The 23,205-nt window shown below is 49.5% G+C and overlaps 1 protein-coding gene across 5 annotated transcripts; it reads left to right on the top strand.

The window, feature by feature from the left end:
- Window positions 1-1,334: 1,334 nt before the first annotated feature.
- FCSK (fucose kinase) lies at window positions 1,335-22,841 on the top strand. 5 transcript variants are annotated; one of them, XM_077309719.1, is made up of 25 exons: window positions 1,431-1,468; window positions 2,631-2,755; window positions 3,578-3,687; window positions 5,027-5,178; window positions 5,550-5,600; window positions 5,837-5,974; window positions 6,563-6,635; window positions 6,835-6,932; window positions 8,280-8,360; window positions 9,301-9,420; window positions 10,068-10,239; window positions 10,575-10,702; window positions 11,215-11,316; window positions 13,046-13,216; window positions 13,499-13,569; window positions 14,656-15,020; window positions 15,258-15,468; window positions 15,592-15,758; window positions 16,672-16,899; window positions 17,459-17,602; window positions 18,790-18,909; window positions 19,796-19,983; window positions 20,883-20,982; window positions 21,307-21,530; window positions 22,172-22,841. In XM_077309719.1, the coding sequence occupies exons 2-25, from the start codon at window positions 2,724-2,726 to the stop codon at window positions 22,265-22,267; spliced, it is 3,342 nt and encodes a 1,113-aa protein (XP_077165834.1). In that variant the 5' UTR covers window positions 1,431-1,468; window positions 2,631-2,723; the 3' UTR covers window positions 22,268-22,841. The 5 variants fall into 5 exon arrangements, with proteins under 5 accessions (XP_077165836.1, XP_077165835.1, XP_077165834.1 ...); XM_077309721.1 differs by lacking the exon at window positions 2,631-2,755 and having other exon boundaries at window positions 1,335-1,468; window positions 3,575-3,687; XM_077309720.1 differs by lacking the exon at window positions 2,631-2,755 and having other exon boundaries at window positions 1,346-1,468.
- Window positions 22,842-23,205: the final 364 nt, after the last annotated feature.

Genomic DNA, 23,205 nt, shown 5'->3' with positions numbered 1-23,205 from the left:
GCCCTAGATCTTTAGGACTTCTTCTCAGGTTCCAGGGCCCCCTGCAGTAGGCGAAATGAAGTAGGCTAAAAAAGATCTAAGAAGTTAAGCATGAATTACTCACTATACTTCACATACCTTGTCAGGACAGATTTCTAGAACATTCAGCCAAGAGAAGCATGTGCATTCATTTTTTTTTCTTGAATGCATAAATTCAAGCATACACAAAGGAACAGATTACATTATTTCTTTTCCTTGAAGAAGATTGAACTTTTTAGCAATGCATGTCACATGTGACAAAAAGGGTATTTAATTGGTCCAGTTACCAAGACCCCCATAAATCCTTTGGGCCGCCATTGAGAATGGCTGAATTAGGATTTGTAGCTCTGGGCTGGAAAAATACCTGGGCATTTGAGGGCAGAGCCTAGGGAGAGTGGAGCTAGAGAGGGGAGGGGGCTCCACAGAGTCCTCTTCAGCTGTCATTTTCTCCAGGTGAACTGATCTCTGTTGTCTGGAGCTGAGTTGTAATTTTGAGAGAACTGCAGGTGCCCCTGGAGGTTGGCAACTCGTCACTTGAATAGTCGCAGGGAGTGGTGGAGGTTTTATTCTATGAGTCAGGGAATCACTCTTGAGTGACTTGATGTTTATACAGAAAGATAATCCACTGAGACCCAGATGGTATGCTTCTAAGCAAGCATGCATAAACATTTAAAACTATGCCTATGCATTTGGAAGTACAACCCACTAAGCATTGAGTTGGCAAAGGGGCAGGCCAAAGTTTGCTTACTTGGGAGAAAGCCTCCTTGAATCCAAGAGGGGCCTCTGTGAGCAAACAGTATGAAGGCATTTAGTTTGTTAAATTCAATAACCATTTATGTACATTTTATCTCATCCTTTCTATAAGCAGCTAAGAACGGCATATTATTCATTGTCTCAATTTTATCCTCACAACAGCCTTGTGGAGCAGGTTAGGATGAGAGAGAGAGCATCTCCCGGCAAGCTTTCATAACAGAGTGGGGATTCGAACCCGAGCCTCAGATCCTCGTCCCGCACAAAGGTTGCCAACGATCTGGAGACGCCAGTCCTTTTAATACGTGGGAAAGGGCAATTGACACTTTTCCTAGTCCCAATAATATTATCTAGTAAATAAATCCCATTAACCCTGTGCTATAGGAGGAGGATATTTTCCCCCGCCGTGATGTTGGCAACCCTACCGCTGAGGATCTTAATTTTTTTTTTAACAACGCAGAGAAAGCAACTCTTTAGAGTTACTTCTGCGAGCAACCTCTGTCTTTAACGAACCGCACTTCCTTCTTATCCGAGGCGCAAGGGCTTCTGGGAAGTCGAGTTCTACTCTACAGCTCTTAATTGTTCCTTCTCCGTGTGCTTCCCTACAATTCCCAGAATGCAGCATTCGAGGAAAACCTGGCGAAAAACTACTCTGTTAAAGGGCCAGCGCAGGCGGAGGGTATCGTGGAACGGGAAGGAGGTAACCAATGAAGGAAAAGAGGTGTGGGGGTGTTTTGTCAAAACTGATCTTTGGGATGTTTACTCAGGAGTAAGTCCCACCGCGTTAGATAGGACTTATTCTCGAGTGGGTCAATGTGCATTGGTAAATCTGCATCCCTTGGGTGCCCTGCTCGGGGGGTTCAGCCTAAAGCCTGGATAGGCAAATGCCCTTTGCAGCTTGGAGGGGCTGCAGTGTGGGCTCGCCGTCGGGGGCTGCGTTTCGGACAAGCCCTCAGCGGCTACGTCGGGTGGCCGCTGGCTGGAAAGAAATCCATTCGCTTTAAAATGTAGTGGAGTCTTGCAGCACTGTGGAGGGTTAACATACATCTAGCCCCGCCGATGTCTCTCCAGACTAGAGCAACAACAGATTGCTTGCATTTAAAAAAGGGTCCAGTCCTTGCAGTGGGATCACCGTCCGTGGAAGCAAAACGAAACCGGAGCCGAGTGGCAGCTAAAGGATCCGGAGTCCTCAGGTCCATGAATCAGATAGAACTCTTTGTCAGCTCTGGGTTCCAGTTTCACCCTCCCAATGCTAAATGAATTTTTGTGTTAGAATACAGACGGCTAACACACAAAGCACATGTACAAAGCTGTGGCAGGTTAAGGAAAACAGATCTCGGAGTAGATGGGGACTTGAAAGAGCATGATAAAGTTTGTTTGAACCAGGAGCCACATTAATTTGGCCTCTGGGAAACAGTAATGATGTCAACAGGGTTGGTATCCAAGGTGCACTGAGATGCAAATGCTGTGATTCAAGCCTTCCCACAATCTTTTATTATCGCTCTCTAAGGGATGGTGAAGAAATAAGAACTGCGGCATCTTCTTTAAAACCTGCCTTCCAGCCGTTCAGACATTATTAACATGCTTTGTAATAGCCTGGATGTGGTAAACCATGTTTAATAACTCTTGAAATGCACGTCCTCCACTCAGCATCTACAGAAGTGGTAAATTTCAGTCTGGACCAGGTCTGCTAGGCAAGGTTGCATTGTTTTGTAAATATCAATTACTGTTTTATCTAATAGGGCATGGAGAGTCCAGGCAGGCTTGAGCTTGTCTGTTTTTGGAAGCTAGGCAGGGTTGGCCTTGCTTGATGTTTAGATGGGAAGCCACCAAGAAAGTCCTTCTGTGTTGCTACTGGACAGATACTTTTCATGGATGCTTGAGGCTGAACCTGCATTGAGCAGCGGTTCGACTTTTCAACTTTATGATTCTATGAAAACCGGACCATCCACAAAATGAGTTTTTGTACACTGTGGAAAGACCCCAGGTATGCAGAAAACGGTGGCTTGGTAAACTAGCTAAATGAAAAAGATGCAGATCCATGCGACGGCCTGATAGGCTGAGCATCCTCACTGACTGCATAATATTGTAGGCATCTGAGAGTCAGTTAAAGGAGGCTTTAACTTTGCACATGTGTACAAAGTGTCCAAACAATTTCTGTCCCTCCTTCTTTTCATTCCTTGCAGAAAGAAGCCAATGGCCACCAGGAAACCTCTTGATGGGCTTCCTGGCACTCTTGGGAAGCATGTTGGGGATTACCCAACAAGATTCATGACTGAGCCAAGGTTTCTACCTAATTCTAGATTCAGTGTTCAGTCTAGCACAACACGGTGGCTCCAGGAATCTCATTTACCTGTTCCTTATAAAACCTGCCAATTGGTTTTTAATTTCTGTATACTCTTATAATTCCCGTAGAGGATAACTTGAATTTGATGAGCAAGTTCCCCTCCACACTTTATCATGCATTTATTTATGAGATTTTTATGCGACCTCTCCAAAGGCTTGTTTAAGGCAGCATAAAAATCTCCTTCTCTCCAAAGTCCTGTTTATTTACAACACCCCCCACACAAAAAAACAACAGTAAATTGTCAACAGAACAATAAATAAGCCATTTAAATTATTTTCAATGTTAGGATTTATTATTTTAAAATATTAATCTATATTTGTTCTGGTTTTGATCAGGTGTATATATGATACCAACACTGTGTTTTCCAAATGACTGGTGATTACTCTTTTTGTAATTAATTTGTATTTCCAAGGAGGAGGGGGGAAAACAGTTTGATGGACTCTCTTTTGCCATGTTCAACAGCACCCAAGGGCCAGAAGCTGGTTTTGTGCCCATGGCTAGAGACAAGGTGGAATGGACAGTCATCGTCCTAACATGCCAGTATAAGGACAGCGTCTTTGCCTTCCACAAAGGTACGAATTGAAGCCACACCCCTGCTTTGTACCTGGGGATCAAACCCAGCAAATGACATGGTGAACGTGGGTCACCATTTGGGCTAGAATGAAGCTGGAGCAACGTTGGAGCTTAATTCCATTTTAAAAAATACATCTTGGCTCGTGCCTCCTTGAAAGCAGGAATTTTAGTAGGAATTCTCATAACTAGAGCGGGTCCCTGTGCAGTCTTCATGGTCCCCTGTTCCAATATTCAATTTCCTCTTTTATTTAGCAGTAATTCTCCAAAAGGATTCAGTAGTGATAATTCTGTTATAAGGTTTCTCCTGCAATCACCTCCGAGTGACGGAATATTTTAGTTGTCTGCTGATGAGAACCATTTTTTAGGACACTCTGTTAACAAGCTTTACAGATGAGCGCAATGGTGTATCTGTGTACCTACGAAAGTTCCCACTGGCTGAACGAGGATCAACCTGGGGCAGAAGAAAACCTGGGTCAACCAGAGGCCTTGAAGGGGCTGGAGCAGCACACCTGTCGTGGCATGTGAAACAGCTCTGCCCAGTGATAGCATTTTGTAATTCAGTTGTCATGATCTCACAAAAATAAAAGCCTCTCTGAGAAAGCCGTTTGTTTTTCCTCAGTTGGCAAGCTAACACTGCCATCCTAAGGAGAGTCATACCTTTCTAAGCCTGTTGACTTCAATGACCTTAGAAGGGTGTAACTCTGTTGAGGAGGATGCTATAAACCAGTGGTCCCCAACCTTTTTATCACCGGAGACCACTCAACGCCGGGGACCACTCACCGGGGACCACTCAACGCCTTTTACTGAGGCCCGGGGGGGGGGGTAGTTTACTCCTCTACTCTCAACCACTGCCCTAACGCTGTCTGATTGCTATGGTAATGTTTAAACATCCCTTCAAAATAAGATACAGACACGCCACAACAATGAAGTGTGTTGTAAAGGGCTGGGGGGGGGGGGAAGAAGGCGTCCTTCGGGGCCCACCTCCAATTAGTCGAAGGACCACATGTGGTCCGCGGCCCACAGGTTGGGGATCGTTACTATAAACAATTCAATGGGAGACAGGCAATTACTTGGTCAAGATGCTTATGGATGAGCAGGGATTCAGAGTCAGATTTTCCTGGTGCAAAAACATGCCTGGATTCTTCAGAAATCACAGGAGGGTCTGAAGAGGTTCCCTGGGCCATGGCATCAGTGATTAGGTGAATTCTATTCACCTTTGTAGTCCTTCTTTAGTTTCTTAGGAGTTCTGGGATTTCATGGGTGCTTCCTTGTCAGGCCTGCTTTCTGCACGCTGTAGCCAGCATTCAGGAACAGGCCCACCATATGTTTTGCTTCCAGAGCTTGAGGTCCGTCGGGATCGGGGTGCCCTGGGCCAACACCCTATCTTGCTCACTGTTGAAGACCCCAAGGTCCAGGTTGGCAGTGGAGGTGCCACTCTCAATGCTCTCCTGGTGGCAGCCGAGCACCTGAGCGCTCGAGCTGGCTATACGGTAAGAGAAGGTTCACTGGGCAACTACAGCCCCCGTGATGTAGGTGGGGCTGAGCGATTCCTGATATTACTGAGAACAGCTCTGTGAGAACAACTCTAACAGGGCTGTGATGAGCCCAAGGTCACCCAGCTGACTGCATGTTGAAGAGCGGGGAATCAGACCCGGCTCGCCAGATTACAAAACCACCACTCTTAACCACTGCACCAACCAGCTACGCCCAGCTGACAGTATGCAAAGGGAGCCAGACCTCTAGGAGCCCGAACCTGACTACCCTTGCACCAATCCAGGCACCTTTTCCCTTATGTGCCACAGAGATTGTTTTCCAGTGCCTTGCTGTACAACTCAGATGTCTTCTCTTGTTTCCCTTCTAGGTGGTTGTATCCGATGTCTTGCAAAAGGCCTGGGTTCTCATCCTGCACATGGTGAGATGCGAGGAGACTGCTCTTCCCTAATTTGTTGGGGGGAGGTGAGCTGCACCTGAGTGGGTGGGGTCCTCCAGGTAGCATTGCTTTGGGATAGGTCAATGAGGACGAAGCCAGCTAGCCACATTCTTTTAAAATACAGCAGTAGGAAAAGCTGCAACCCAAAGGCAGTAGGGGAAGGGGCTCTAGAGTCTTCCTTGTGCCAGGGGGTCTGCTCTTTGGCCTGTGCTTGCCAGCCTTCCTTTCAGGGCCGGGACTTCTTGTTTGACGACTGCAGCCGAGCGTTCACCTGCCTCCCCGTCGAGGATCCCGCTGCCCCTGTTGAGGCACTCACTTGCAACCTGGACAGCCTGCTGGCTACTTTGACACACCAGGTCAGTTTGGCAGGACCCCCACGAGCTCCTTGGTTGCCTCGCCTTCGGTGGAGTTGCTGCAGCCTCTGAGATCAGCGGCACAGGTGATGGCCCCCTCTGGGCAGTGCAGGCCAGCCAAGTAGGAAGTCTTCAGAGCTGCCATGAACGCTAGCCGGAGCTCAGTTCAGATTGGGGGGAACTGTGGGAGGATGGCTGCTGGCTGTTTGTAAAAGCCTGACGGAACACATGTTTCTGGGTGACTAGCGGTAGCTGAAGTGTGCGCCTTTTAAAAATGCATGCAAGTTTTTGAGGGCAGGTGGGTAAAAAACGAAAAGGAAGGGGAATGGGGCTGGGGCACCTGGCAGGACTGTACCACCTTTGCGCATCGTTTGCTGGTACAGGTTGCCCTAAAAACACCTCCCCACCTGGCTGCTTTGCCACTCTGCTTTGGAGAATTAAGTGGGGGAGAGGCCACGCATATCCACATTCTGCTTCTGACTAAGGTGGTAAAAGGTTTCCAATAAACACATTGGGGGTCTCTGCTTGGCTACATGGGCAGAGCAAGGTACCTCCAATCCCCCTTTTTGCATCCACCTGTTCCCTTTCCAGGTGTGCAAAGGATCCCCACCGGGGGTGTGGGTTTGCAGCACAGATATGCTTCTTTCGATCCCAGCCGGGTCAGGTGAGTGAGCCTGCGGTGTCCCGTGGCCCAGGTAGGAGACAGATGTTGAGCTGTAAAGTGAGCTGGGGAGCTTCCCTGTGGCCTCCTCTCTTTCCCTCTCCTTCATTTGGAGATGCTTGCTTAGTTTTAATTTATCTTTGATGTGGCAGCCTGGACAGAGAAGGATTTCGGCTACAAATTCACAAATTTCCTCTCCCAGAGATCGATTGGCATGGATTCCAGGGTGCTAGAGTCATTGCTGTGCCTGGAAGCATCTCTTATGCTCAGAAGCATGGAGTCTACCTTGCTGACACTCAGGTAGGCAGTCAACAGGTCTCCCCCAGCCTGAATTTTTAGTGATCTAGGCTAAACGTTAAGGAAGTCTATCCGTACAGTTTGTCTAGGGCCAGGGTTTGGTCTCAGGAGATAAAGAATGCTCCTCTGTGCTTATGAATAGCAAATTCCCTGATTTGACTTGAAGGCTGCAGTCTGGACATGGGGCTCATTCCTGCAAATGGCAGCATGGAGCTATGGTGATTGGAGAGATCAGCTCCAATTGTTACGGTGCTTGTCTCATTTCTCATCCTCCTGTACCATTTTTGCCTGTACGGCGGCATCTGACAGCCTTCTAAATGGGGAAAGCTCATATTACCTGCCCGCAGGGCCAGTAGAAGACTACAGGACAGAATCTGCTTCAGCAGATGCACTTGGGGAGCTTGTTGTTTTGAACTGGGCATATGTGAGCAGATGTCCTTTCAGAGAGCAATCTTCCAGCAAGCCCCATTGGTGTGTCTTGTTGGCAGAGTTTAAATTATGCGCAGGAGTGACTTAAAAGAATAAAGTAGTTTTATTATGAAGAGAAACAATTTTGTGTAGAAAGGAGAGGGAAAGAGAGAGAGACCGAACTAACCGTTCTAATTGTTTTTGGCAGCCGTTCTGTCATTTGGCTGCAGTTCTGGAGGCAAGCAGGGAGGAGGGTATTCTCAAAAGAGCAGGAAGACACCCATTGAGCCAATCAGGAACCATCAGGACGTTCCTAGTCTAACTATGCTAAATACACATCTCTGAAACCCCCTGCAGGATACTCTTCATATTCTGCTCAATCATGTATACTGCAGATCTTGCATATGACTGATGGCCAAACTAGACATGATTACACCCTTGTGGCCTTCATGAAGATGCCATTGAAGGACTTAGAGTCATTTTGAATGACTTTGAATCCTTTGCACACAATAGTAATTTTCTCTAGTGGAAATGTTGCCAAGAAACAGCTGATAGTAGGGTTGCCAGCCTTGCCTTGGGAAATTGTTGGAGATTTGGGGGTGAGTTCTCACAACGGCAAATTTGGGAAGGGGAGGGACCTTAGTCCAGTTTATTGCCTGCAGGGGTGGGCAGCTGTGACCCTCCAGATGTTCATGGACTACAATTCTCATGACCCCCTGCCAGCCAATGCTGGCAGGGGCTCATGGGAATTGTAGTCCATGAACATTTGGAGGGCCACAGTTGCCCACCCCTGCCATAGAGGACTTCTCCCCAGCAGGCATTTTCTCCCAGGGAAATGATCTGTCATCTTGAGGTTAGTTGTAATTTTGGGAGATCTTCAGTCCCCACATGGAGGAAGGTGGCAACCCAAGTGGAAGGCTAACAGTGGCTTCTTTCCGACAGGGGGTGGTTCATGATATTCTCTATCAAAGCTCAGAAGATCAGATCCAGCGGTGCCTGGGGCTCGATAAAAAAGTCCCCTTGGTAAGTCGGGCTCCTGGGGCTTTATAAATGTCTCTCTTGGGACACTGTAGGTTGGTCCAGCGAGGTCCAACCCTGTGGCTAGACTGAGATGCAAAGTGAGCTGCAGATGGCTAGAAAACCAGGGCTGCAACCCATGTTGGACAGTAGTCCTGATTAAGAGAGCTTGGTCTGTTTAGCTTGGAGAGAAGGCGACTAAGAGGTGATATGATACCCATCCTCAAATACTTGAAGGGCTGTCCTAGAGAACAGGAGAAGTCAACCTGTGGTCCTCCAGATGTTCCTGGACTACAATTCCCATGAGCCCCTGCCAGCAAACTCTGGCAGGGGCTCATGGGGATTGTAGTCCATGGACATCTGGAGGACCACAGGTTGACTACTCTTGCTATAGAGGATGGAGCAGAGCGTCAGACCAGAATCAATAGGTTGAAATTAATTTAAAAGAATATTTGGCTAAACTTCTGGAAGACGTTCCTTACAGTTAAAACGGTTCCTCAGTGGAACAGGCTTCCTCAGGACGTGATGGGTTCTCCCTTGGAAGCTTATAAGCAGAGGCTAGTTAGTCGTCTGGCAGAAATGCTGATTTTATGAGCTTAGGCAGATTGTGAGCGGGTGGGCAGGAAGGGATTGTGTCCGTGCTTGGCTCTTGTGGCCCTTTCTTGCATACGCAGGGAATTGTTGGTAGCCACTGTGGGACAGTAGGTTTTTGGTGGGGGGAGGGATCACTGGGGCATGAAAATGGGGTCACTGTGGGTGGGTAAGTAGTTGTGAGTGTCCCGCATTGTGCAGGGGGTTGGACTAGATGACCCTGGAGGTCCCTTCCAACTCTGTGTTTCTCTGACTGTTGCCAAAGCCACGTGCCATGATGGAAGACCATCTGGGCTGCTGCAGAAGAGTCCCTTGCCTCGCACAACAAAGCACTGTCCTCTGTTTGATCCGGCAGGTCTGTGGGGTCGTCTTCTTTTCCGCAGAGACAGCTGAACAGCTTCTGGCCACCCACGTCATTCCCCCCCTTGACGCCTGCACCTATTTGGGGCTAGACTCAGGTGCACCACCCATTCAGGTGAGGGGGTCAGCTGCCGTCTCCCTCAGACTGCAGGCTAAGCCTGTGAACCTAGAGCCAAGAGGGCTTGCTCAGAGCCTCAAGGTCCTCCTCCTGTTCTGAAGACATGCTGGCAGAATAGCCAAGGGCATCGAGCAGTTTCCTGTCTGTGGCAGCCTGCCTTGATACAGCCTCTCTTTTGCCTGGTGGTGTGGTGGTTAAGAGTGGCAGCTTCCCCGCTCTTCTACATGCAGCCAGATGGGTGACCTTGGGCTAGTCATAGTCCTCCTAGAGCTGTTCTCACAGAGTAAGTCAGAGCTCTCACAGCCCCACCTCACAGGGAGAGGAAGGGAAGGTGATTCTAATCTCCTTTGGCCAGTGAAAAGTGGGGTATAAAAACCAGCTCTTCTTCTTCTTATGTATTCTTGGTTTGGTTTCTCTTCCTTGGTTGATGATGGCAGTTCCTATAGAACAAAAAAAAAAAACCCTTAGAAATCCCATTAAGGTAAGGGTGGCCAAACTGTGGCTCACCAGATGTCCATCGACTACAATTCCCATGAGCCCTTGATGCTGACAGCTCCCAGATTTCTGCTCATTGGGTGCTCCATGTTGGGCTGGATATTTTTGGGCATCTGATGGCCATTCTCTTCTCTTTGTTCCCAACCCAGCTGTCCCTGTTCTTCGACATCCTGCTGTGCATGGCCCAGGGGGTGACTGAAGAAGCATTTGTGACGGGCCAGAGCCCAGGAATGGGTAGCGGAGATGCCCGGAAGGCAGCAGCGACGAGGAACGCCCGATCTGTGCTGTGGAAGGCCCTCCATGCGGTCCCACTTACTATGGGTGAAGCCGTGAACTCCAGTGTGCTTTGCTTGTCACGAGACCAGAATCAAAGCATGATGCCAATTCCAAACTGCTGACCTTGATTGAGGACTCTTGCTGCAAATGGAGCCACCCTGTCCTCTAGGGGGTGCCAGGGAAGGATGGGAATGGCAGTGCATACCTGGGTTTGATGCGCAGAGCTCCGGCACCCAAAACAGAGTCTCATCTGCTGGACCAAGAGCTGAGGTCTCGTGCTTGAGAGTTGAGGTCTCTTGCAGTTCCCAGGAGTCTGGTATTTTGAGATTCCAAAGCCAAAATGTTCATGCAGCATTGCTTCCTCTCTTCTATTCTTGCAGCTTACATCCCTGGTGGCCGCTATGACTACATGAGCATGTCGCCCGGTGATCACATCCTCCACTTAACAGCCCAGGAGCACACGGCTTGCATCCAATCCTTCTGCAAAGTGGCCCATTCCGATGTGGCCGTAAGTACCTTCCCATTTCCCTTCTTGTTCCCAAGACTCTCAGTAGCGTCAGCATTGATGCTGTAGAGTCACCTGCGTGTGCATCTTTCCTCCACTCCCAGCACTATACGCAGCATTCTGCCTACTTCTGCCTCTGTTGAGATTTTATAACAATTCAGAACTTTGAAATGCAGGTGGAAAAGAGGGGAAAGGAAGGAGGCTTAGGGGCAAAGACCTCACCTACCTCACAGGGTGTTTGGTGGGGAGGGGAAGGAAAAGATGTTGTAAGCTGCTTTGTGACTCTTTGGGGCAGTGAAAGGAGGGTATAAAAAAAACAACTCTCACTGCTCATGGCTCTGCGAGCTCAGACAAAAGGACCAGCATCTTGCTTTGTTTTCTAAAAAGGCCCAGCTTCCTTGCAGACACAGAATGCCCACAGATTCAGCTGAAGAACCCCACCATTGTGGGCACACACCCCTGTCCCAGGACCTTCATGTCCCCACAGTGTCTTTGTCCGTGTCTCTCGCACACAGGAGCCTGCACTCCTAGCAGAGGGCTGCTCGGTCACAAATAGCCTGCTGGAAGGAGCAGTTTCGTTGGGGCCTGGGAGTGCTGTTCAGCACTGCTGCTTGAAGGTATGTCTGCCTGGGGTATTGGTTATGTTTCTGTATGCTTGAATTTTAAATAAATTCACTTAAAACAAAAAAGATAGTACATCTCCCTGGAAAAGTGGGGGTGGAGTTTCCTGGTGTTCTTTGCAGGAAGCTGCCAGTCTCCGTTTTGGACGATTCCAAATAGTGACAAGAGAGAAACAGAATCTATCCAGTGGCTTAATAAAGCTTGAAAAGATAAGGAGTCTGTTATGTTATTTATTCAGGCTTCGACTCTGCCAGAACGGTCTCTAGATTTGTTTTCCGTTTTCAATCTTTCGTCAGTGGCAGTAAGTCCGTCCTTGTTAATATTTGAGTATAATTAGGCAAACGCTCCTGTATCATGGAGAGTCAAGGCTGTGAGCTCTTGATCTCAGAGTCGAAGCCTTCCATCCTTCCGAGGTTGGTAAAATGAGTACCCAGCTTGCTTGCTGGGGGGTAAACGGTAATGACTGGGGAAGGCACTGGCAAACCACCCCGTATTGAGTCTGCCAAGAAAACGCTGGAGGGCGTCACCCCAAGGGTCAGACATGACTCGATGCTGGCACAGGGGATACCTTTACCTTTACGCAAACGCTCCTGTATCATGGAGAGTCAAGGCTGTGAGCTCTTGATCTCAGAGTCGAAGCCTAATAAATAACATAAGAGACTCTATCTTTTCAAGCTTTATTAAGCCACTGGATAGATTCTGTTTCTCTCTAGTCTCCGTTTTGGGGCTGCCATGCCAGGAGCTGTTGGGGAGGGTGTGCAGAATCTGGTGTTTATTTGCTTATTTGGTGTTAGATTTCTAGGCCCCCCCCCCCTCTCCAAGAAGGTGTTGGGGTAGCTAACAATAGAGGAGAATAATTTCACACAATAAAACATTTACAACCTTAAAATTAGCTAATGAAACATTACTTCAGTTGCTCTGTCAGTTAAAACAGGGGTAGTCAACTTGTGGTCCTCCAGATGTCCATGGACTACCATTCCCATGAGCCCCTGCCAGCATTTTCTGGCAGGGGCTCATGGGAATTGTAGTCCATGAACATCTGGAGGACCACAGGTTGACTACCCCTGAGTTAAAAAGTCTCCCAGGCCAGACGTTAAACATTCATATAGGATAATTGGCCCAACCCAGATGAGAGGGGGGTGGTTCTGGTGAAAGCCTGGATGGAGATTGGGCAGGGGGTCCCATTAGATGGTAGAGTGCCTTAGCCTTAGTCAAATGCCTGGCGGAAGAGCACCCTTTTGCAGGTTCTTCAGAAGAGCCCGGATCTCAGTTGACAGCTCATTCCACCACGCTGGAGCCAGGACCAAAAAAGCCCTGTCTTCGGTCAAGGCCAGGCGTACTTCTCTGGGGTCAGGGACCACCAGCCTGTTGGAATTTGCAGGGCAAGCAGTTCTTTGTGAGGGCATATACCATGTTGACCACGGTTTGGATTCAGGAGCAAAGCATAGATCAAGAAGTACCAGTGAAGGGCAGAGTGAAGGAAGGACTGCAGGGTTGCCAGCCTTAGTCTTGGGACGTTCCTGGATATTTGGGGGGGGGGGGAGGTGACCCTGAAGATCCCCAGCTCAAATGTATCATTCTGGGGGTTGGACTAGTGGCAGCTCAGAGAACTGGGATGAGGGACACCACTGGGGAGCCGTGTTTGAGCTCAGTGGGCACCAGTTAGGACAAGGCGAGTGAATGGCCCGGGGCTATCGAAACACATTGCATGTGTCCTTCCTTCAGGGTCCCTTGCAGATCCGCTCTGGTTGTCTCCTCACTGGGCTGGACGTGGCCTCCTCTGAGGACCTCAAGGGCCACGTGCTGGAGGATGTGGTAATTCAAGGTCACGCCCTCCGACTGCGGGACATCCCTTGCAAAGTGTTCACCTTGAGCGGACGGCATGACAACTGGCAGGTGAGCAGAGCCATGGGCATGTTTCTCCAGGGTGGGAACTTTCTGCACACCCCGGAGAGTCCTTCAGTGGCTGGAAAGCGGGTCGGTGGAATCGCTGTTGCTGCTAGGACAGAGGGATGTCCCTTTCCCAGTGTGGGGAAGGTGCTGTTGACTAGGCCTGGACCTCACTCCTGAAATTCTGACACACTTTTACCCAATTCTGCCTTCTGCTTGTTTCTTTCTGTTTCTACTCAGAGGAGTTTCTTTGAAAATCCGAGACTGATGCTATTCTCTCCCGCTTAGTGTCCAGCAGAGAAAAACGGCACCTATCTGAACGTGCCATGGGCTGAATTATTCCGCAGGACGGGAATACAGTAGGTACCCAGGGACTGCTCCATAGCAACGATCCAGTGGGTACCCCCGCAGCGCTCCTGGTCAGTGGCCAAGCCCTTCATGACCTGTGCTGTTGCCTGCTGCAGGGGTAGTCAACCTGTGGTCCTCCAGATGTCCATGGACTACAATTCCCATGAGCCCCTGCCAGAGTTTGCTGGCAGGGGCTCATAGGAATTGTAGTCCATGGACATCTGGAGGACCACAGGTTGACTACCCCTAGCCTACTGTGCTGTTTCTTGTGTTGTTTCTATGTTTTATGTAAACTGCCCTGAGCCTCTGGGGAGGGCAGTATATAAATAAGAATAGAGAAAGAGAGAGAGAGGGAGAGAGAGAGGGGGGGAGGGGGGGAGGGGGAGGGGGAGGGGGGAGAGGGGGAGAAGGAGAGAGATAGATATACTTTCATGGTGTGGAGGAACAGGTGCTGGGTCTTGGCCATGGGTTCAAGTGCCAGCTTTTCTGGTGATGAACTAGCAGACAGTTCAGACAAAACTGGCAAGGACTGAAAAGTGCTCTTTTAATATGTCAAATACAGCTGGAGGGAGGGCTTCAGCTCCTCTCTACGCCCTTTTTCTGAGCTGAAAGGGCTCGGGTGCATTATATGCCCTGTGCATGACTGTATAACCACAGGCTGTGAGGCTTTCTTGGAAAGCGTCATTTTGCAGTGGTTTGCTGTGTGGTGGCCTCTCTTAAAAAGGTAAAGGTATCCCCTGTGCAAGCACCGGGTCATGAAGGGCTTGGCCACTGACCAGCAGTCATGTCTGACCTTTGGGGTGATGCCCTCTAGCATTTTCATGGCAGACTCAATACAGGGTGGTTTGCCAGTGCTTTCCCCAGTCATTACCGTTTACCCCCCAGCAAGCAAGCTGGGTACTCATTTTACCAACCTCGGAACGATGGAAGGCTGAGTCAACCTTGAGCCGGCTGCTGGGATTGAACTCCCAGCCTCATAGGCAGAGCTTTCAGACTGCATGTCTGCTGCCTTACCACTCTGCGCCCAGTGGTTTGCTGTGTGGTGGCCTCTCCTATTTCACGTCAAATGAAAAACCATTTTTCTTCCCACTGACTAGAAACCAGGACCTTTGGAGTTCAGACATCCTCCCAAGCGGCCGCTGCTTGCTGAACGCCCACCTGTTCCCTGTGCTGCATGCCTCTGAGCCCCTGGTGCTTGGGGATGTTTTGTGGCTCTTGGGCTCACCTGGGGCCGGTCAACTGCAGCGCTGGAGAGCTTCCTGGCGGATGTCCTGGGAGGAGCTGCGGAGCTGCCTGGACCAGGAGACGGAGCTGGCCTCCCGCAAAGCCCTCTTCTTCCTGCAAGCCCAGAACAAGATCCAGAAAGTTCTGACGGGACACAGCAACTTCAGCCTGCTGCCACTGATCCGTTCGGCGGTCATCGAGGGCTACCAGGAGGCTGTGCTGAAGACCCTGGATGAGGGTAAGTAACGGCTTGGGCGTTGCACACCAGGTTCGATTCCCCCACTCCTCCTCCACATGCAGCCAGTTGGGTGACCTTGGGCCGGTCACAGTTCCCTCAGAGCTCTCAGCCCCACCTGTCTCACCGAGTGTCTTGTAGGGAGAGGAAAGGGGCAGCAGTTGTAAGCCGCTTTGGGACTCCTACAGGTGGTGAAATCAGGGTATAAAACCCAACTCTTTCCTTCTCCTTGCATCACAGTTGCCTCCACTGCCAGTGACCCTGGAGTGGCTGCTCGGGCTCTTGCCTGCATTGCTGATGTGCTGGCCTGCATGGCTAAAGGAGAAGGAGGCTTGCGGAGTGGGCCGGCCGCCAACAAGGCTTGGACCCCTGCCTTCCAGCAGCTCGAGAGAGGCCGCATCGGGGAGGGCGTGAAGGAGCTTGCCAAGGAGAGGAAGAAATGGCTGAGCAGGTACCGCTGGGCTGGGTATAGTGCTGGTGAGCCTGGCCCTTCTGAGCTCTCTGGGATGCAGTGGAAGCTGCACAGACACCAATCAACGCCTTTCCCCACCTTCGGCTCCCCTGGTCTTCACAGGCCCATCCTGTTGGTCCGCGCTGCTCGGCATTACGAAGGGGCAGAGCAGATCCTCATCCGCCAGGCAGTGATGTCCTCTTGTGAATTCATCAGCATCCAGCCGGTGGACCTGCCTCCTGTGGGCCGCAAGGTGCTGGTGGAGTGCCCTGCCAGGGTAGACCTCTCCGGTAAGTGGCTAAGCAGCACCTTGGGTTCTTTCACGGATCTGCGGGCCTCTTTTAGCTCCAGCTTGCAGAGTAGCCATGGGGTATCGTAAGCCTCACAGGGCCAAGATACTCAGAACTGTGCAGTGTTTGGGGAATGCATGGCCATTTCTTTGCAGTCGTGCATGAAGACGGGCCCTTCCCCTCCCTGAAATGTAAACTGAGGACTTTTGTGCAGCAGGGACAGTGTTGTGAAATGTGGGAGGAACAGGGTTGTGTCCCTTCCCTTCTGAGCTCATGCTTCCTGCAAGGAATGTGATGGAATATCCACTCTGCTCAGGGGGCCAAATAGAGCAAGGGTAGTCAATCTGTGGTCCTCCAGATCTTAATGGACTACAATTCCCATGAGCCCCTACCAGCACCATGTTGGCAGGGACTCTGGTAATTGTAGTCCATGGACATCTGGAGAGCCACAGTCTGGCCACTCCTGCAGGTCCGGACTCAGAGAGGCACCCTAGGGCAGGGGTAGTCAACCTGTGGTCCTCCAGATGTTCATGGACTACAATTCCCACGATAAGGTGATGCTCTAGGGCAGGGGTAGTCAACTGGCAGGGGCTCATGGGAATTGCAATCCATGGACATCTGGAGGACCACAGGTTGACTACCCCTGCCCTAGAGCATCACCTTATCTTCCCAAAACTCTACCCTTGCCATGCGGCCCCTCCCCCAGTAATAGAATGAAGTCTTGGAGTCAGCAGTATTTTCAGGGCCACTAATGGAACAATCATATAAGATCTCAAGAGGTGGACTCCAGTGCTACAAGGGAGGCTGTGACTGCACAGAACTCGTGTTTGCTGGGTTGGGATGTTATGATGGAGCAGCTAGAGGGAGACCGGCTGTCCCAGCCTGGTGTCCCTGTGTACCGCTGTTGTTCCAGGAGGCTGGAGTGACACGCCTCCGATTACGTATGAACACGGCGGGGCAGTGGTGGATCTTGCCATCCTGGTGGACGGACACAGGCCGATTGGCGCTCAGGCCTGGCGCATCGCTGAGCCGGAGCTGCGGCTGGTTAGCGCCAGCGGCAGGCTGGAGGGAGAGGTGGTGGTGGAGTCGGTGTGTCGGAGCCTGGAGGACCTGCAAGATTACTGCCAGCCTCACGCCCCAGGTGAGAGCCTCCCAGGTGAAGGCAGGGTGGGGGTCAGGGCAGGACCGCAGCAGAGGTACATCATGTGGCAGAGCTACTTGACGTGAACTGACCTGCCACCTTTGTGAATTCAGAACGCCCAAATGGGAGTGGGTTGTGTGTTGCTCCTATCCAGGAGATGAATTGGGCCATCACAATTAACCTTCCCTTAATTCGGCTGTTAGAACTGCAGCCTTGTAGCGTGAAAAAGAAATTGCAGCACAACACGTGTTTCCTAACTGATTTGCTCTTCTGCAGTTAGCTTGGTGCCTTGCAGCAAACCCTGCCAATATCCCTTTTTTCCAGCACTGGAATCTGACTTAGGGTCCTCCTTTCACTCCCGCCCAAACACTTTTGCCTCCGTTTTGGGGCATGTGCCAGAACTGCAGCTCTGTTCTAGAGTTCGAATCCCATTCTCAATCCTGGCAGCCCTTGGGTTTAGCCACCCCCTGCAGGAGCTGCTCAGATTCCAGATCTTCGTGCCGGGAGGCCAGGAGGAGCTTAAAGGACAAGGTTTGCCATGCTTCCTCTCTCCCTGCAGGTGCCTTGCTGAAAGCAGCATTCATTTGCACCGGAGTTGTCACTCTCCGTTCTGAGAGGAGCTTGCGAGACCAGCTGGAGGAACGTTTTGGAGGCGGGTTCGAACTCCGCACCTGGTCTCGTCTGCCTCATGGATCAGGGCTGGGTATGTTTGGCCATCTCTTGGCAAACCTCGTGTCAGTCAAGGAAAGCCATGCAATGAATGCCTGCCGGCTGTTGCTGTAGATGAGTTTCCACGGTAATCTGATTCAGATGATTTTGAGAGCTGAGCCACCTCCCTCTCTGCTGCTGAGGCAGCCTCATCCCACTCTTAGCTGACTGCCTGTGAGAACGTGCAGAGGGCCCTTCGGCTCTCCTTCAAGACCTAAGCCCTCTGTCATTGGATTCTGCTGATCCCAAAGTCGCATCCTAGAAGTTACAGCATGAGTCCTACCCTTTTGCCCTGCAAAGTCAGAAACTTTTCCCCTGCCTGGGAAGCCTCTTTCCAACTTAAGTAGTTTTTTCTTCTGCAGGAAAGCTCCATGCTTTCCTGAACAGAGTGGAGTTTCCCCCTTTTCCCCTACTGAACAGAGTGGAGTTTCATGGAGAATGGTGGGAGTTTTGTGCCTAATTTGAAGGGGATGGATGGGGAAAAAATAGGAGCTTGTCTGAAATTATGATTAGGGCTCCCCCTCCACATCACCTGTCTCTGGCATTCATGGCAGGTCTGGGCAGAAGACCAGGAACATGTGAAGAAAGGTCAGGATGCTGGCAGGGGTGGAGGTGGCAGGGGACAGAGATTCAAGTCAGGGATGATCTGGACACTGAGGGGAAGGGCCTGAGTCTTCCTTGGTTTATGGGAGCCCACCTTGTTCCTGTAGTCTGATGCTTCCCAGTTAGGAAAAAGTGGAAGCCCCACACCTAATCTTGTGCTCTGTTTTATCTATTTAAACTATATTTATAGATCCAAGTCTGAATCCAGCAGCACCTTTAAGACCAACAAGTTTAATTCTGGCTATAAGCTTTAGTGTGCATGCACACTTCTTCAGATCTGATGAAATGTGCATATACACAAAAGCTTATTCCTAGAATTAAGCTTGTGCCAATAAAGAGACTTTGACCTTGTTGGTCTTAAAGGTGCCCCTGGACTCAAACTTTATTCTGTTGTTTCAAACACCTACCTGATTCTATTTATAGATCTGCCTTTCTCCCAAGCATCTCCAGAACTCGGGGTGGACATCAATCATAACAAAATGTCCACTGGATAAAACAATAAATGTTAAAACAGCACAGATTAATTAATATGAAAATGATATATTTTTGTTTTTAAAAATTGCTTGGTTTCTTCCGCAGGCACTAGCAGTATCTTGGCAGGTGCTGTGATAGCTGCGTTATACTGTGTCTCAGGGCACTCTACCAGCGTGGAGTCCCTCATTCATTCAGTGCTACACCTGGAGCAGGTGCTTACCACAGGTAAAAGTGGGTAGCCTCGGACAGTGAGCCCACCTTCTCCCATCCTGAGTTCTGGATGGGAAAAGGTGTGCATGGGGAAGAAAAGCGAAGAAAGGAGTCCATGCGGGATAATGTCTAATTCCATGGGGTCTCTCCTTTCTTTAGCTCTTCTTGACTCCAAGTACAATAATAAATGGTGAAATTAATGGGGGGAAAGAGGCTAAAGGGAGAACAGGAAGGCAGTACGGAGGCCCTGTTGGGTCAACAGCTGACTCCCTCTCATTTTTGAAACTGCCTCCTGTTTTGCCAGAGTGAATCCATGTGGTTGTTCCCAACACATTTAGCAGCACTTTTGCCTTTTCTTTGGCTCACGTTGTCTGACCTGCTTCAAAGTTCTTTTGATTCCCCCATGTTTGCAAAACTATGGTTCAGACAGATCTCCAACCCACAGCAGCTTCTGTTCCTCCCTTCTCTCCAGTGGGGAGTCTGCAAAAGATTCACACCATTTGCAATCAGTGGGTCTTAAGGGCTACCTGGTTTCTTAGAATCTTTCTCCCTCACCCTGTGTTCATTCTGATATGCTGTGAAGGCCCTTAGGAAGTGAGGCACATGATCCTTTCTGTGCTGTCCCACAACTGCTGGGCCCTCTTCTCTAGATTTATGTAACCATTGCTTGCCCTTTTAATCTCTGGATGACAGGGAGAGATAGATTTGTTCTCTCAAGCCTTGGCTGGATTTTTCTTCCACTTCTCTCCATGAATGCTGTTAGAATGGCTTTCTCACGATTGTCCGATGAATGTCGCAAACCACCTTGGATACCTGTATTGCTGGGAAGGTGGGGATATTTTTTAAATGAGTAAACTATCAGGTAAGTGATTTTCTCAGCACCTCTTGCCATTCCTTGCAGGTGGTGGATGGCAGGACCAGGTTGGTGGGCTGGTGCCCGGCCTGAAGATTGGGCGTTCGAAGGCTCAGCTGCCACTGAAGGTGGAGGTGGAACAGATTGCCGTTCCGGAGGGATTCAGGCGCACCCTGAATGAGCACCTGCTCCTACTCTACACAGGGAAAACACGCCTTGCCCGCAACCTGCTCCAGGTACAGCCAAGGGAGTTTGTGCTTGAGAGGTGGCCTCCACCATGACCCAACAGCCCTGTTGTGGCTCTCGCTGTATTATTCTGATGAGTGATCCGAATGAGTCCTGAAGGACAGCCATACTAGCCCTTGTCCTGGATTGCTCAGGCTAGCCTGATCTCATCAGATCTCAGCAGATAAGCAGGGTCAGCCCTGGTTATTATTTGGATGGGAGACCACCAAGGGTCTCTACACAGAGGCAGGCCATGGCAAACCAACCTCTGAACGTTTCTTGCCTTGAAAACCACGTGGAGTCAGCTGCAATTTGACAGCTCTTCCCACCCAAATCAGCCATGCTAGTCTGTTGTGGCAAAACCAAATAGGGGTCCGTTGGTATCTTAAAGACCAGGACAACCTTTGACAGACCAGACTCCACTTCTGCAGATACAGAGAGTGGACCTTCACTAGGAAAACACTTTCAGGTGTTCTGCTGGGAGAATAGTTTAAGCGGTCGCATTTAGAATGAGCGCAAGGAAGGGGGTTAATTCCTTGCTGTGAATCATGGGTTCTCATATGAGGCTGGTTTCACAATGAAGCAGATTCCATTCAGTAGCAAGAATACAATAAATAATACCGGGAGATACAACAGGATGCTGGGGAGGGAAATGTAACTGCAGATTCAGTTAGACGCATTCATATACATTCTATTAGACATATTCATATAGATATTAGAAGGCAAATGCAGTACACTTTTCTTATGAGCCATTTTTCAGTGGACAGTAAGGAATCCTTCAGAAGATCCCAGGAGAGAAAATGGGTATTTGGGGACGGCAGGTCTCGGAGTGGGGAGAGACCTCAGCATGAGATAACGCCACAGTCCTTTCCCCAAATCAGCTGGTATGGCTGGGTGCCTTTCCTTGCAGGATGTTCTGAGGAACTGGTATGCCAGACTGCCCACCATCGTCCAGAATGCCGATGCTCTTGTGAGCAATGCAGAGGAGTGTGCCCAGGCCCTTCAACAAGGTACAGTACAGTCAAGATCTGCAGCCCTCACCTGGAGGTTGGCAACCTTAGGTTTATGTCAGTCAATGAACAGGAGGCTGCAGAGGTATCCCTTAGAGTGGCATGCAGGTGGAAGGTACGGACATCTCTCCTACCGCTATACTGTTCAGCCTTTCTACATCAGAAAGGTGTCCTGACTCATTAAGAATAAGGAAAATGGCTCTCATTGAATGGAGGTGGTGGTGGTTGTCATCAAATAGGGCATGTCTCAACACAGGAAGTTCTGCAGAGAGCTGCCTGAGTGTATGGTCTCACTTTTCTTCCTCTTCCTGCTCCCCTTGCTAGGAAACTTGGCTCTCCTGGGCAAATGCCTGAACACTTACAGGCTGCAGAAGAAGATCATGGCTCCTGGGTGTGAACCGTTGGCTGTCCAGCGCATGATGGAGGCACTCCAGCCTCATGTCTTTGGGCAGAGCCTGGCTGGTGCTGGGGGCGGTGGCTTTCTCTATGTCTTAACAAAGCAGCCAAGGATGCAGGAAGCCTTGCAAAAAATCCTGGCTGAAACAGAGGTGAGTTCAACCAACCCTGGAGTTTCCCATCAGTCATGATCTCCCCCATCCAGGATGGTGAGGAAAAAGCCCTCCGTAGCCATGTGCAAGAAGGGAAATGGAGTTCATAGGTGTCGTCGCCTCCAGGTAAGAAAAAGAGCCATTATCCATTCCATCCCAAGTTGAATGCTCTACCAAGCTAATTTTATATATACATATGTATTATTTATGGTCCATTTAAGAGTTTTCAATATTTTATATTTACATTCTAGATGCTTTTTAATGTCTGAAATGTTTTAATGTTTTGTTTTATTATGTATTGATGATGATTTGTTTATAATATTTCTGTGCTACTTCTTCAGTGTCCTCCTTGTGCTGGCTTACAACTAAAAACCACAGTATTAAAAGAATCTGTGAAACATAAGCAGCATACAAATGACCCACAAAACAAAAGCCGACCATTAAAAAGCTGGTAAAAAATGTAATAGCCTAATTAAAAGTCTGGGTGAAAAGATGTGCTTTAATAGTCGCCACCTTGAGGACCCTGAATTGGGCGGAAAAGAGGTACAGAAATGTTGTAAACAAAATAAGTAATGAAATGTTCAGCTCTTTTCCTGTTGCAATATGAGTCTGTATTCATCATGGATGTGCCTTCCTTTTAGGGACTAGGAAACTTCAGCATCCACACGGTTGAGGTGGATGCAGCTGGTTTTCAAATGCAGCTTCTGGAAGAAGACCAGCCACTCCGTCCATTATAACTGACTTGTACATTACCTTTGGGAGAGGAAGAGATTGCTTTCAAAGGACACTGCCATCAAATCTGACCCCAATGATCAGGCCCCATCAGAATGTGATGATCCACATTCTCTCCGTACTTCGGCCCCATTCATGGTGAGAAATGCTGGAGGGGCCTTGGGAATTTACCTTGGATTGTTGAAAGACAAGTACCGATAAGACCCTGGCGGGCCGGGGGACAGCTGCTGAGCCCCTTGGCCTCTGGACTGACTGCCCCCCCATCTTGTTCCTTATGCCCTTCCTTATTTGGAGGTGCATCCACAGCACAGGTCCCGTATATGGAGTGATCATATGAGGGGAGAGAATCAACACCTGCTGATCTATTATAGAAACTGATGATCTGTCGTAGAAACACATGCTGAAGCAGTGAAATCCATACTGCCTCGTTGCTCGCAACCAATCACAGAGGGACATGGGTAGAACTTACAAAATATGGAGGCCGCCATCTTCACTGTGTCAAAGAGAATGCTTTGTCTGATTCTATATGAACATTTCTTCCTTTCTGCTAGCAGAAAATAAAATTCTTTGCTACATTGAGGTCTCAATCTCACTTTGAATTTGGTTGGGGAAGCAAGAAGGCACCTTTATGTTCAACAAGGTGGTGGGCAACTCTCCAGCCCGAGGGCCTTGCTATTGGCAAAGTAGTACAAAAGAGGGGCCTGGGTCAGGGGTCATGACAAAGACCAGCAATCACTTTCCTTACATGGCAATTCCCCCAGAACCTTGATCCACCTCCCCACCAGGTAACTCAACTGATTGGCCAGCCTGCTTATCTCCTTCCTTCTTTCCAAGCCCAGGGAGAATCAAGCCGCTTGTGCTTGCATTGGGCCAGTACATGTCTTCAAGCCTGCTCAAGAAATGAGAACTAGCAAGGTATAGTGGGGTTAAAGAGTGACAGACT

The sequence above is a fragment of the Paroedura picta genome, chromosome 14, assembly GCF_049243985.1.
Source record: "Paroedura picta isolate Pp20150507F chromosome 14, Ppicta_v3.0, whole genome shotgun sequence".
NCBI lineage: Eukaryota > Metazoa > Chordata > Lepidosauria > Squamata > Gekkonidae > Paroedura > Paroedura picta.
The sequence above is the reverse complement of the archived record's forward strand: the minus strand, read 5'-3'. Positions and strand labels throughout refer to the sequence as shown.